The sequence below is a fragment of the Augochlora pura genome, chromosome 11, assembly GCF_028453695.1.
Source record: "Augochlora pura isolate Apur16 chromosome 11, APUR_v2.2.1, whole genome shotgun sequence".
In the NCBI taxonomy this organism is placed as follows: domain Eukaryota; kingdom Metazoa; phylum Arthropoda; class Insecta; order Hymenoptera; family Halictidae; genus Augochlora; species Augochlora pura.
Window position 1 is genome coordinate 19,124,711 of NC_135782.1, and position 14,370 is coordinate 19,139,080.

Below are 14,370 nucleotides of genomic sequence, written 5' to 3' on the forward strand. Positions count from 1 at the left end.
ATGTAAATACAGATTTATATCGTATATTTATATAGAGATACTGTATCGCCCGAGAGGAATAACTGAGAATATGTAAGAAGATAATGACAGAGAGTTCCCACGAAATTCATCGCCGAGCCTTTTCTTTACTTAGCAAGACTAATCGAGGAATATAAACAGTGTCACGTCGCCTCTCGTAAGATCCTCTACAATGTCGCACGAACTGGACGAGTCGCAACAACAAATCCGGATCTCTCAAGTGCAGGACGTCGTAAATCGTTAGATAGGGTCTTCTCGGAACTTTCTCTGCCCCCCCCTCTCTCTCTCTCTGTCCTCGAGCCGAAATCTTCGCGCGCGGCATACCCCCACTCCGTTCGTTTCGGCGGGCTTTTTACCCCTGCGCGCTCGACTTCCGCGCACTCCCACCCGCCTTCGATCTGCAACTGGCGGACGGGCCGCCCGACGAATCAGCGTCCAGCAAATTTATCAGCGCCCAGCTAATTTTCCTATTAGCTAAGAAGGAGGGAAGGAAAAGAAGCTGGAAGAAAATGCAGAACTCTTCGAAAAACAGCAGATTTAATTCGACAGTGAAAAAAAGTATATCTTAGAGGTCTATAAATAAAGTATCTTTTGCTTAAAGTATTCAGAGTTTGTACATCTCTCTATAACATTTCACGAGCAGAGCGGTTCAGCGCTCCACGGGCATCCGAGCCACACTGAATTCCCTACATCGAGACCGTAACAAAGTAGTAACAAGTTTATACATAGTACAACTTAGCATAGTTATACAAAATCAATCTTGTTCTTTTCTTATTTACGTAATCATATACATTACGAAAAGATTCTGCCAAGATATGTTTTATGAAAAATCGTGTCTCAAATAATTTTTTATTTACACACATATGCACGCGTGTATTACTTGATCGTCTCGTGTGTATACTTTACTATTCTCCCCCACCTGTCGAGGATTTTCGGAACACAATTTAAAAATTTATTGATCTACCAAATGAAAATGCTGCCTTAATTTTTGATAATTTTGGGCGGGTAAATAAATTTCCCCTAGAAAGCAGGAAGTGGTGTACCCGCATTATGTACAGACTGAAAAATATGCCGACTTCCTGAGGCGCCGCGAGCGAATCTTCCTTTTCTAGGCGCATCCATTGACCATGCCGTTTACTGCAATGGCGGTGTAGGTATTTCACAAAGAAGAAAGTGGATTTTCCGTAAAGTAAGTGAATATTATTTTGTCGTTTTCTTTCTTATGTCTTTCATCCATGTTGGTTACGTATCATTACGCTTTCGTGCGTACGCTTATATCGAACTTTTATTGTTGAAACGTTTTCAGGATGATCACAATTCGAATGGGCAAGGTCTAGTCGTACTTTTATAGACTACAGAATTCAGTTTCGTCCATATTGATCATTGTTCTAGCCCGCACAACTTAATTTCGCTAATAAAAAATAAGAAACGCGAATTGTTTATAATAAATGTTCAATGACGTGTTTACCGTTTCACGAGAATAGGACGCCGAAGAATTCGCGGTAATCGTTCGCGACATCTTAGGTTAGGATGATTTTAACTATTGCTTGTTGCTAAATTGATTTCATAAAATCTTCAACAGAAGCTGTCTCACGTGTACTACCATACATATTTATTGGCTCTATATACTGGTAATTCTAACGCTATCAGAAGATAACTATACAATTATTAGTAACATCGCGTTATGCGTTTCTGTTACTAGTGAACATTTCGTTTCAAATTCAATATTGTGCCAATTATGTTTATTATACAATACGATTACAAATTGTATCGTGTAGTTACGTTCTTAACCCTTTTCTTTATCATGATTATATTTCCAGGTAATACTTGATATTTTGTTATCTGAATGGACAATAAGGTGAATGTCTCAGAAGTAGAAAATATTTCAATGATTGGATCATCTGAAATTTTTCACCTATCTGGAGTCCCAGAGATATCAGACGTGCTAGAATCGACTGGTCTCAGTCCATTAACGTCTTCCTTAGATCATACACTTACCCTTCGAGAGGATAAATTACTTTCTACCGAAGTTAATATGGGCATGGAAGACACATGGTACATAAACGATATACATATGGAATCTACACGATGACAACATTGAATACCAGTATATGTATAGTTTATAACATTAATTTTGTTTTCCTACAGGATTGAAACAAATAGTTCAACCTCGGATTATGCTATTCCACTTCCACCACCACCCGGTTTAAGCGATTTCACAGATATCGGCACAGATGAATTAATCGATAATAATGGGACTGGTATAGAGCACGGTCCATTTTTACCACCCGGTGCACCTACATTAAACAATTTGTTTTCAGAAGGTGGAGATTCTCAAGATGATTCTCCAATGGGCATGTGTCATTAGATATTTCTATATAAACTTAATGTTTGTGATTTTAATTGGGCATTTAATTGACTATCCATGTTACTTTTGTTTGTTTTTACAGAGGATATAGTGTTACGTGCGGGTGTATGTGGTCTTCGTAATCTTGGTAATACTTGTTTCATGGCTGCTGGTTTGCAATGTTTAACCGCAACTCCACCTGTTTTGCAACATTTTTTGGATTTGCAGCAGAGGGGGGAGAAACTTCTTCCTCCCGGATCGCTGATGGCACATTTCAGTGTACTGCTTAGTAAAATGTGGTCTGGTAGATACAGTGTTCTTAGGCCTATTGAATTTAAGCAAACTTTAGGAGCGTATCACTCGCAATTTAAAGATTACAGACAGGTATGTTTACACGACCGTCGGCAATCGAAACAATTAAAAGTACAAGTTAAATAACTATAGAATAACATTTTGCAGCACGATTGTCAAGAATTTCTTGCCCTTCTATTGGATTCTCTGCACGAACAAATGAATACAGCGAAGGGTACAAAGAATTGTCAAACTCCTTCGTCTACAACTACTGCCAACTCAATCAACTCTCTCGAGAATTCGAACGGAAAAGCTATGTCTCCAGTTACTGCCACTAGCAATTCTAATTGTAATACAGATTTATTAGAGATGTACGATTGTTTGCCATCACCAGAATGCCCTAATAGTCCTAACGTGACGATGGCTGGCTCACCAAGGGGTAAATATACATGAAAGTTTATCAAAAATATAGGAAGGGTTATACAGTATTATTCTATAAGTTTAATGTTACCGTCTAGACTTGGATTCGCCGATAGGCGAGTTAGATAGTACTGCAAATTCACCACGAGGATCACCTTTGAACGATGGTGATGATGAAGAGACACTCGATTCCGACGAAACCGTTGAAGCAAAATCAAATACCTTCATTCATAATAAAGTTGACAAGAAGGAGGATGAGACCGTTTCCGCGTTCAGACTAGATAGGCTAATAGAACTTTCGAATAGCGTTCCCACATATCACGGTCTTTATGATATCCATAAAGAGGCGAAAACTAGTAATGCGAATTTCTTAGTGACACATCAAGAATGTAATAACGAGATTCGTTATGATTCACAAAAGTATCCAAAGGAGAGCGTTCGTAGAACGCCTTTAGACAATTCGAATTTAATGGAAAATCATGTTTTCGACAATAAAAGCGTCAGTTTTAAGCGAATAAAGGAAGTCAACGTTCAAAAAGTCAATTCTGGTGTGGATTACGCGTCGAGCGGTTCCGATATAGAGTACGATAATGGATTAGAGAAATGCAACGTGAAGCGTATGAGGCTAGATGATCAAGAGAAGAATCACAAACGCGATGGCCTTGGAAGTATTAGTTCGCAATGTACGCGGGTCTCTCAAAGTTACGGTAATGGAGCTATTGCCGCGCAAGATGAAATCGAGGCGGATAAACATTGGGCAAATCATTTAGGGTCTAATAGAAGTATAATCGTTGACACTTTCCAAGGACAGTTCAAAAGCAAGGTAATGTCTGAACGGCCTAATATTATGTTTACAATTTCTTTTTATCATAAAATGTAAAGCGTGAGAGGCAGGTCTCATTTTATAACCTTCTTTTTTTGTTGCAGGTTGTTTGCGCAGTATGTAAACACGTGTCAGTTACGTACGAACCATTTATGTATTTGTCGGTACCGCTACCCCATGCGATAGAAAGACAACTGAACGTCACATATGTTCCTGCGAATGGCGATCAGACTATCAAGTGTGTGGTCTCATTGAACAAGCAGTCACGAATCGGAAAATTGAAGGACGAGTTGCTGAAAACGTTGAGCAAGGAAAACATCACAGTGGCGAACATTGCGCTAGCAGAAGTTTTGGAAAACCATATATCAAAGATTCTGGTAAGCATCGAGAAGAGTTCGTCCTGTCTGTGAGGTAACTGCGCCTAGCAATGACTACATGTTTCCAATTGAACTTCTATTTCAAAATCCAGTTCAGGCTTGTTTGACTTTATGAGCAAATGGTGCGTAGGTCTTTAGTTCCGTAAGAGCATGTTCATGGAGGGTGAAGAAAGCGATTTATTAGTCAGTGTCAGTAATCGTTGATACTGCCCTCCAAGAGAAATGATTGTGGAAGAACATTCTCGTAGCGTAAAGAACTAGTTACGAGGCTACATTCCATACTACAGATTTTTTCTTCATTTACATTTTTCTGTTTACGTTCTCTCGATTTTATAATATGTCATGCATGTTTATTGTTTTCGGCTCATGAAAAGCGGCCACGATTCCTCTCCTATATTATTTTACCCTTGCACCGTAGGTATCGAGACTTACGTACCTTGCTTGCTGTAGTTTATCGTACTACACGGAAATGTCACTGTCGGATTGTACATCAAGGTTTTCAATTTAAGGATGACAATATTCTGTTGAGACACATCAATGATACGAATCGATCTATATACGCCTTTGAACTCACGGAACCCCCTGATGCGTACACTTCAGTGCCCGATGGTGGTGGCGATCGTGTGGTGGACGCTGACGTCTGTCAGAAGTCGGCGATTACGGGGGACGAAGTCACGTGTACAATTTGCCTCGAAGAATTGGACGGCGATTTGAAAAGGCATAGCGGGAACACCTGTAATTTCGTCATGTGTGATGTTTGTTTCGAGGTGAGCGTCAATTCTCTTCACCGTTTTAACCGTGTATCATCCGTGTTACAGATGTTTTTCGTTGATCTCTTATTTCGGCAAATATGCCGTTTGATTTGCCGTTATATCTATTATTTATCGAGGTAAATCCAACTGATTATTTAGTTAGGAAAACCCAATGATGAGAACGGCAGCTTCAATCTTGCGGAAGGGGTACACAAGCGAGGTACACAGTTACCACTGTTTCACCCCGGGAAGGTCTGAGATTAAATCCTCGAACGTTCTAGCCGGACGGTACCATAAGGGTACGTACGGGAACCAGAAACAGCTTTACGTTACCAATTATCCTAGGAAGCTTTGTAACAAGTTGAGGTGCTTGGAAACGAAAAGATGGAAACTCGTATGATTCGCTATTTGAGTACAATCCGCAAGCCTGAACATCTGTGTTCTGGAACTCAATTCAGACTAATCTGAGGCTGCTGTACACTGAGGGTATTACACTAGAGTTGAAATTATTCAATCGATTCAACGGTCAGATGTTTATCTAAACTATTTCGTAATACTTGTATGCGGTTGTCTCCCAACATGAACAGAAGATTAAGAAACAGTTTACCTACGCTACATCCGAACGAATTCTAATTAATGGTGTGCGTTCGATTTTGCAGAACTATTTCAAGAATCAAGAACCACAAATGTGTCCGATGTGTTCAACTTATATCACTGCGTCGTCCTTCATTAAAATAGATCAAACGGGTCGGCCGAGGCCTGCAGTTCGAATTTTAAATGTACCTTTGGTTTTGAGGCACGACACGACGAATGAAACGACAAATAACCGCAAGAGAACTAAACTGTTCGGATACCCGCATTTAGTCAGATTACCTTCAAGGGTAAATGCGAAAGATTTGTATGATACCGTTAGGCGAAACGTACCGCAAGAAGGAAGTTACACGCTCCATTTTGTTACAGGCCAGGTTAGAATGATCGGTTATCATTACGAGTATCGATGAATTAGTAAATGCTCTTGTTTAACAATACATTTCTCTGCAGGGCCATCACTGTTCTCGTTGTATGTATACTGAACACTGCACGGGTTGCAGCGTGCCGGAAACCGACATGGTTGTGCTGCAAAATGGCGACACATTAGCTGTGCGGTATACAGATCACGTTCCTAAGATTACGCCTTCAATCGAGCATGTCAGCATTAGCAAACAGAGGCCCCATCATCCCTTATCTCTGTATGACTGTCTTCAAGCATTTAGTCAGAGGTATACATTAGGTTTAGTTGTAGCTATCGTATATTCGTCATTGATGCACATTGAATGTCGTGCCGCACGGCTCATCGATGATTAAATTATAAAATTACAAAAATAATTATCGATACGAAAAACGATTCAGAACACATTTCATTGTCTTGGTCGCATGCGGCATTCAGTGTGTTCATTTTGTCGAGACTGTAAATTTATATCTTGTAACATTGATTTATATTTATGTCCATCTCTAGCGAAACGTTAGATGAACACAATCCTTGGTTTTGTCCAAAGTGTGAACGAAATCAATGCGCTACGAAAACGCTCACGGTTCACAGATATCCCAAGTTCCTTATAGTTTATTTGAAACGGTATGTATTATGTTTGTTATTGGTGACATAAGGATTCGACAATTTCTTACGCGTTTCATATAACGAGTATCTTATTCTTTGCGTGCATTACAGATTTGTCTTTTACGAGTGCGCTAGTATGAAGTTAGACGATAAAGTCACATTCCCTTTGGTTGGTTTAAGTGTGGGTCGACACTTGTACGATCTTTACGCCTGCGTCTGCCATTATGGAGGTATATATCCACTGTTTCAGTTCAGTTATAGATAATTACGTTTTGCGTTATTGTTAATTGCTTTTCTTACATGATATCGATGCAGCAAGCTCTCCTGCACAGTTATGTGCCCTTGGTTTAGCTTTTTATTCTCTAACTTTGCCATAATTAATGTTTTTATGCGACTCTGCAGAGAGTATATGTGGCGCCTCTTTGGGAGAAGATATGAAGCTCCCTTCGATGTCCGTACAGCGCCATTTAGTACAGTGGTAAAACTCTCAAACTGTTCGCCGAATTACCAACAGTCGAATTTGGCCAACAGTTTGGGCGTTTTGCCACTGCACTAATTGGCGCTATACGGACCTCGAGAAAAGCTTCACCCTGGCCAGGGACTTTCCAGTGTTGTAGTGATTAGACCTGAGTCTACCAATCCTAACTATTGTTTCCCTTGATCAGTTATTGTGTTTAGTATACCACGGTTTCTTCCTGCTTTCATATAACGTGTTGTAATAGTTAATACCCTTGTATATGAACTCTATCTCTAGCGTCCTTTGGAAGTTTTTCCACATTGTTTCCTTGAACTGCTCCCTGAAGTCCGTAAATGACACCCCCGGTTCAGGATTGTGTGGCTCCTGAATTGCCTCTTTAGCCATTTCATCAGCTTGTTCATTCCCTGTGATACCGCAGTGTGACGGTATCCACATAAATATAATTCTATTCTTACCACTATTCGCCTTATATGTAGATAGCTTCTGCTTAATGTCTATAATATACTTATTAGTTTTAACATTTATCTTAGTACTATTAAGGCACGTAATTGCACTCAACGAGTCAGAAAATATCACATATGATTCCTTACAATTATTCTAAGCTTACGGCCTGCGATATGGCTGCACACTCCGCTGTGAACACAGAACATTTAGAATTCATACTGAAAGACAAGCCATAGTTCCTTCCAGGGCATACTACGGCCGCCGCGGTAGAAATTCCGCCGCTTACTTTCGAACCGTCCGTGTAAATGCCTACATGATTGTCATATTTTGCCCTCACTAATCTCTCTAACTCCCTGTTTGGAGACTGAGTATTTAGGAGATATGTACCTGTTCCTATGTCACATTCTGCTGCGGACATTGCCTCTTTCAAATTAATTGTCTGGCATGCGTAATTACTGTCCAGATGGCATATGTTTACTATTTTCATAACTTCTCTGACACATTCCTGGAACACCCTTGAGGTGTTATTGTATATCGAGGTCCCCATCAATCTAAAAGATCGAGATACTTCCTCAATATATGGAATGGACCCATGACTCCACGTCTAAAATCCTCCACGGAGACCTTGGACGCTGTACCATCTTCGGCGATTCTAAGGGGGTGCCACGGGAACTCATTTGAACACTACCGCGGCTCCCCCTCGCCTTGGCCGGCCGTCGCTTTCTAGATGGCCGGCCACGTTCCGGGGTTGAGCTTACGCCCTCCCTCTGAACAATTGACACGGCGGTGCGGGGCGCGGCCTCCCCGCACCGCTCAAATCCCGGCGGCCATTTATAATGCCCAGGACCCCCGCCCTGGGCATCTCGGCTGACCGGGGGTGACATCCCCATTGTCACCCTCCATCTCCCTTTGCAGGGTTTCCTTAAATGGGAAATGCATCCCACCGCCTGCTAGGGTCACCTCCTTCGGGCCCTGCGCAAGGCCATTGGGTGCCTGGGCTGAGGTTGTCCCTGGGCACGACATGGACTCATGACTCCTATTTGACATGACTTTCATCATATGGGTCCCTCCCAGATAGGCCGCTCTCTCCCTTGGATATGGGATACCAGCCTCCGCCAGAACTACGTTGTTGGGTGTGCTCATCCTCAGACCCAGTGCCAATTTCAATGCCCTCGTTTGAACCGATTTTAACTTCTTGACCAAGTGTTTGGCATTCGGGTAATATATAAATGACCCATAGTCCAACCTTGATCTAATCATGGATTTGTATATAGTAAATTCCCCTCTTACGTCGCTTAGTTTCTTATCAGTCACCTTGTCCATTCTGATACCATCAACCTGGTTTTGGTGCGATGTGCTGACCTTCCTTCCTTTCTTCTTCCCTTTGGTGTTTTCTGAAGTTGTCAGAATTGATCATCCTGACCCCTTGTGATTTTTGTCCTTTCCTTATTCTCTCGATGACCGTGTTTTCCAAATTTCTTTCTTTTATTAGCTCTATGAGCTCTTGTAGTAGTTCTTCATCCTCCTCTTTCTTTTTGAACTGCCTACATGCAGCCTTTTTTTGCTCATTGTTCCTGCCTATGTTAACTCCGTGCTCTATGCTCTTATTTCTTGTTTCCGTTGTGTTGATTCTTCTGTCCCACACATTCTTTTCTTCTGGGATCTGTCTATCCTCCCATCTTTGCTGCCTATGATATGGCTTTGTTGGGAGGGTAGGGAACTTCTTTTCAGAAATACGAATGTCCGCAGGCTGCTTCATGCCGAACATTGCTTCCTTTCTGGCCTCTGTGAAACTTATGTTTTTATACGCCATAATTTTCGCCGTTGCTTTCTCCATCTTAAGAGCTTCACACTCTTGAGCCAGAGGGCTGTGGTCCCCTCTGCAATTGATGCAGAATTCTTTCCGCTCACATTTTCTATGACACGCGTCCGAGCACCTAAAGCACCTTTTTACTTCCGACTTGCAAAATTTTTGCGTGTGGCCAAATTTAAGGCACTTAAAGCATCGTTTGACTCTCCTTATATATGGGGAGACCTTCAGCCACACGTGACCCCAACCTATTTTGAGCCTCGTTGGCAGTGAGTCTCCTTTCACCCTAACTAATATGGCCTTACTGTCCATTATTATGACTTCCCCATTCTTCGTTATTCTTTTTTGAATTTTTTCAAACTCCATCTCCCCTTGGTCTTTAACCAGATCCTTTTTTAACTCTTCTATCGTCCCGTCCCATTTAGTTATAACGCCCAATCTTTCTATTGCCCTCCTTGGGATAAACGCCTTGATCCTCTTATTCTCCCTTAGAGATTTGAGGAATTCGTTCGCTGTCTTCATTTTCTTAATGCGGACTTCCGCCTTGACCTTGGAGATCATCCTCACGGATTCAATATCCTTGCCCCATGGGATGATTTCCCTATATATCTTGATCAAATTTTTGCCCTTATTATTCGAGCATTCCTCGTTTTTCAGGACCACCTCTATTAAGCAGGTCCCATCTTGTCCTTCCTTATAGAACGTGTCCGTCTGCTCTTCTGTTTTGCCTCCTTCTTTTTTTTTCCCGTATCCCTCCGAATTGCTGCTCTCCCTAGCCTCCATCACCTTTTTTTTGTCTTTTTGACCCTCGTCGGTTGGGTCATTCCTTGTTCTTTTCCGTGAGCCTGCATTACTCTTTTCATTTTGGCCGCTCTCCTCCATTTTGATCTCCTCCATTTTTGCGCTGCGGTTTCCTCGCCTACCAGGCGGGATACCCACGCTAATCTCTAACCCTCTACCAAACCAGAAGTTATGATACTAGCTGTTGGTGCATTTCACCTTACTTATTTTTGCTATCCTTAAGTTTGAATACTTGACAATAATTTTTTTTAATAATTTCCTAAGACTCCTCTCTCTCACAACCTCTTCATGTTTTCACAAACCGGTTATAACCTGGCCAGGGTTGGTATCATCAACAGGCCGCAATGTGAATGTTCACATCCGGTCCAGGATTTAAACCACATTATCTGGCAGTGTCCGCTGAGAGTTAATGGGAGAAGGGAGCTAATAAGTAAATTAAAGAGATTGAAATGGATGGTACCTGCGGGAGCACAACAAATAATAGCTAGCAGAGACTCAAGGGTCATAGCGATATTAATAACATTTCTAGTAGGAAATGATGTAAGACTGTAAACAGTACAAACCAAAGAATGTAAATAGTGCAAAATATGTGATAAAAGATCAAAGTTCCTAACATAAGGTAAAAGTAGGCATAGAGTATATATAGGGATAATGTTAGGTTAGGTTAAGTTAGACTAAGTTGGAATGTTTTATATCTGTAAACATAGTGTTTGTTTTGGGACCTATGGGCTACATATAAGTAGCCTACGGCCACTTTACAATCTTTTATCGAATAAAGATTATTATAAATAATTAAAATAAAAAAAAAAGCTTCACATTTTCTCCATCAGAGGCGCTACACTCGGCTGTATATGTAAAATGCAGCATCAACTAAAAATATTAATTATGAAAAAATTAGGGCATAGAAACATATACGAAGGGCTCAGAAATGTTAAAGAGATTCTGTCTCCAGAAATAGAAGAATTAAGTTTAGACGTTTTGCCTTGGATAATTATTAAAAAAAAAAACACAAATGAATGTAATTATCGAGATTTAAGTCATTGGAATCGATGCACGGTATCGTTATGCATAATTTACGCCCAAGATTGTTAACTTCGTGGAATTAACGAGTTATTTGGATTTTTCGAAGAAGGTATCGAAGGGAATGAAAATATTTCTGCAATTAATATTAATTTTATAATATGCAGGAGTATCGGCCGGTCATTATACAGCTTACGCGAAGAATCCACTGACGGACGTGTGGTACTACTACAACGACGAGATCACGAGCAGGCAGAAGCCTCAGGACGAAGACTTTAGCAACGCTTATATACTTTTTTACAGTCGGCAAGGGACCAATATAAAACCGTGCAATATATAACCGGTGCTGAATCGAAGAACCTGGAGAGTCTGGGCAAGTGTTAGTGAGACAGTAAAAGTGGGGAAATGGGAGGGTTGTGGAGAGTTGATGGAGCGGTTTCTCAGGTGTTTCGTCGACACGTTTACCGAACTACATCGTCATATTGAATGGAAAACTTGTCAGAAATTTCATTGTTTATTTTTCCTGGCGATCTGCTCATGGCCAGTCTCCTTTTCGTGTCCCCTGTTCGTCTCTTGCATGCCACTGTTTCTCGTCGTCTCGGGATTCTTTTTGCGAGCATTCCGCAGACACATTGTAGCTTTTACGATCTGATTAACTCGTCTTATTTGTTGACTGCCGATTATCGTTTAGCAGCAAAACCGTATGTGTCTCTTCCGATGAACGTTTGTTGCGAACACGGACTAAACTGTTTTCATAGTCTGGAACTGTTAATATGTGCTTATGTATGTATGTAGTATGTATACAAATATATTAATGTAGGAAACAGAGACCATCGATGCACCGTTGTGCTGGAAGTAACATATATTTGAATGTGACAAAGTGGTTGCTATAAATCACTGTCGATAACGCTGTCCCTGTTGCATGTCGTAACATGCAGGAAATGATTTTCTTTATTCCTTCCTCTGTCGTTCTCTTTCGCGCATTCCTCTTGTCTTTTGTAGCTACGTCTACCGTTCCCACCTTGTTTTTTTGAGCCTTGTCTTTCGTTGGTGCCGTCAAATTATTTATATATACTGTTTTTCGAGAACGAGCAGCCTCGGCCATTATACTCGTCCCGCTACGATTATTGATCCCTACATTAATATATGAGTATAATATGTATATGTATATATTTGGGAGGAGGACTGAGAATTATAATACTTATACCAGCCGGTAAACGTGTGCGTCGAGTTTGTACAGTAGGTGATTAAACATAGACTCCAGGATTTTGAACAGACGTTAATTTATTAGCGAATAAAAGGTGAACATTACGACTAGAAGACACTTAAACTTATGCCCGTTTAACAACAGATTGTAACCATTCACTGTATCATCGTTTTTTCCTCTTTTTCCTGAACGGATACAAGACTGCTAACATACACGAACATGTACCGAATGAGTCAATAAGAATCGCCGTCTGAAGTAACTGGCTGTTTATTGATTACAATCGAGAAAATGTATTAGTTTTTATTAGACGTTCCTGAAAGATAATGAAAGATAATTTTGTTTTGTTGAATTCGTCTTCCAAGCCGCGGTTCTATTGAAAAAGTTTTAAGGTGTCAACGCGATCAAATCGAAAACGAGCTTTATCGAATACAACGGGACGTTCTTTTTATTATTCAATTTTTGGTAAAATCAATGAATAACAAGTTGTTTTCAGACGATAGTTGTTATCTGCTCACTCTGTACATATATGTAATCTGCATGTACATTGTGTAGCAAAAACAAACGTCGTATTTGCAGATTATTTATTAAATTAGTTTTGTTGTAATTTTATTACAAGGTATTCATTTCATTTGTTTTCATCATCATTGTAATAATAATAATAATAATAATAATAATAGTAATAATAATAATAATATAGTGTTAACAGTAATAATAATAATAATCATCATCATCATTATTTCGATCATCACCATCATAATACGTAACGTTCGTATTCACACGCGACTCTCGCGGATACACATACACGTGCGCTCAATCAATCAACCAACCAACCAACCACCCACCCACCCATACACACACACACACACGCGCGCGCTCGCGCGCTATCATAGATCATCATATCCGTTGTCAGCGTACTGTCTACGATCTGATATATCAAATGTTTGTTTCGAAATGTTTCAGTGTAAAAGTCGCAAATCGAATTGTTGATGTTTCTTTGTTTTTTTTTCGGATCGTACGATTTTGCGACTACATTTGTTTTCTACTTTATTAGACGTCTGTACATTATGCGAACAAAGAGTCGGCTACAACGTATTTTCGATCACGCGGTATCGTTTAGCAAGCGCTTTGAGATTTCAACGTTAACAACAGAATTGTCGAATGCCCGAGATTTAGTTTCGACGCGACCAAGTCGAGTAGAATTCGACTGTACGGATACGGCACAGGTTTCCTGGAAGGCGTATCCGTTTTGACGAATACTGGATAGATCGCTCTCAAATCGTGAAGAAAATAAGTTGATTCAAGAAACGTGTATTCCACGGAAATGCGGAATTGTCGTTAATTAGTAATTTTCGGGTGCTCTAGCAATTATCGACTACTGGTCACGGTTTGGAATTTCTCGATTTCTGTTGGCCGTATCAGTCGGATATGATGTTGGTTACTCTAGACAGTCTTGAACTACTAGACCACTAAATGGAAAGCTAATCGTACCATTTATAGCCATTGAAAATCCATCCGAGGGAGGTCGGAAGTATACGTATAGATACAAAGACGGAGACGATATGCAGAATCGAGAGAAACTAAGGCCACCGGTAGGGTAACGATTAGATACGTTGAATATGTATGTAAAAGACGATCTTTGGTATGTACATTAAAAAGTTTCATCTACGTTGTCCCGCGACTACTACCCAGTCACGATGAAAATTCTCGTCCGAACACGCTCGCTCGCTGGTGTCGAAAAATATCGCGCGGAAACGTCTCTTTAATGACCCAATCACGATCGATCACGAGTAACGGTGTGTCGGTGTTGGAATATAATATTTCTCGAAATTTCTCCCAACCGTTTCTTCCTCTAATCCGAGTCTCTAATCTAAACGAAAGAATACTACGTTTACTGTGTGTTGTCTCCTCGATCGAACAACGTTCTGATAACGCGATACCGTGATACCGTTGATACCTCGGGCGGAATGAATATAGTGTGGTTACAAAAT

General features: G+C 40.6%; 1 protein-coding gene across 1 annotated transcript; it reads left to right on the forward strand.

Annotated features, from left to right (window-relative positions):
- The first annotated feature begins 1,102 nt into the window (after positions 1–1,102).
- LOC144476756 (uncharacterized) lies at positions 1,103–14,101 on the forward strand. Its single transcript, XM_078193948.1, has 13 exons — positions 1,103–1,207; positions 1,839–2,073; positions 2,167–2,372; positions 2,469–2,749; positions 2,825–3,095; positions 3,175–3,899; positions 4,004–4,276; positions 4,786–5,043; positions 5,688–5,993; positions 6,070–6,287; positions 6,524–6,640; positions 6,734–6,852; positions 11,343–14,101. The coding sequence occupies exons 2-13, from the start codon at positions 1,865–1,867 to the stop codon at positions 11,513–11,515; spliced, it is 3,156 nt and encodes a 1,051-aa protein (XP_078050074.1). The 5' UTR covers positions 1,103–1,207; positions 1,839–1,864; the 3' UTR covers positions 11,516–14,101.
- Positions 14,102–14,370: the final 269 nt, after the last annotated feature.

Excerpts from the sequence above, each read along its gene's own strand:
- LOC144476756 (XM_078193948.1), top strand. The coding sequence starts at position 1,865 with ATGGACAATAAGGTGAATGTCTCAGAAGTAGAAAATATTTCAATGATT. Across the intron at positions 2,074-2,166 it reads ATGGGCATGGAAGACACATG|GATTGAAACAAATAGTTCAA; the intron begins GTACATAAACGA and ends GTTTTCCTACAG. Across the intron at positions 3,096-3,174 it reads GATGGCTGGCTCACCAAGGG|ACTTGGATTCGCCGATAGGC; the intron begins GTAAATATACAT and ends GTTACCGTCTAG.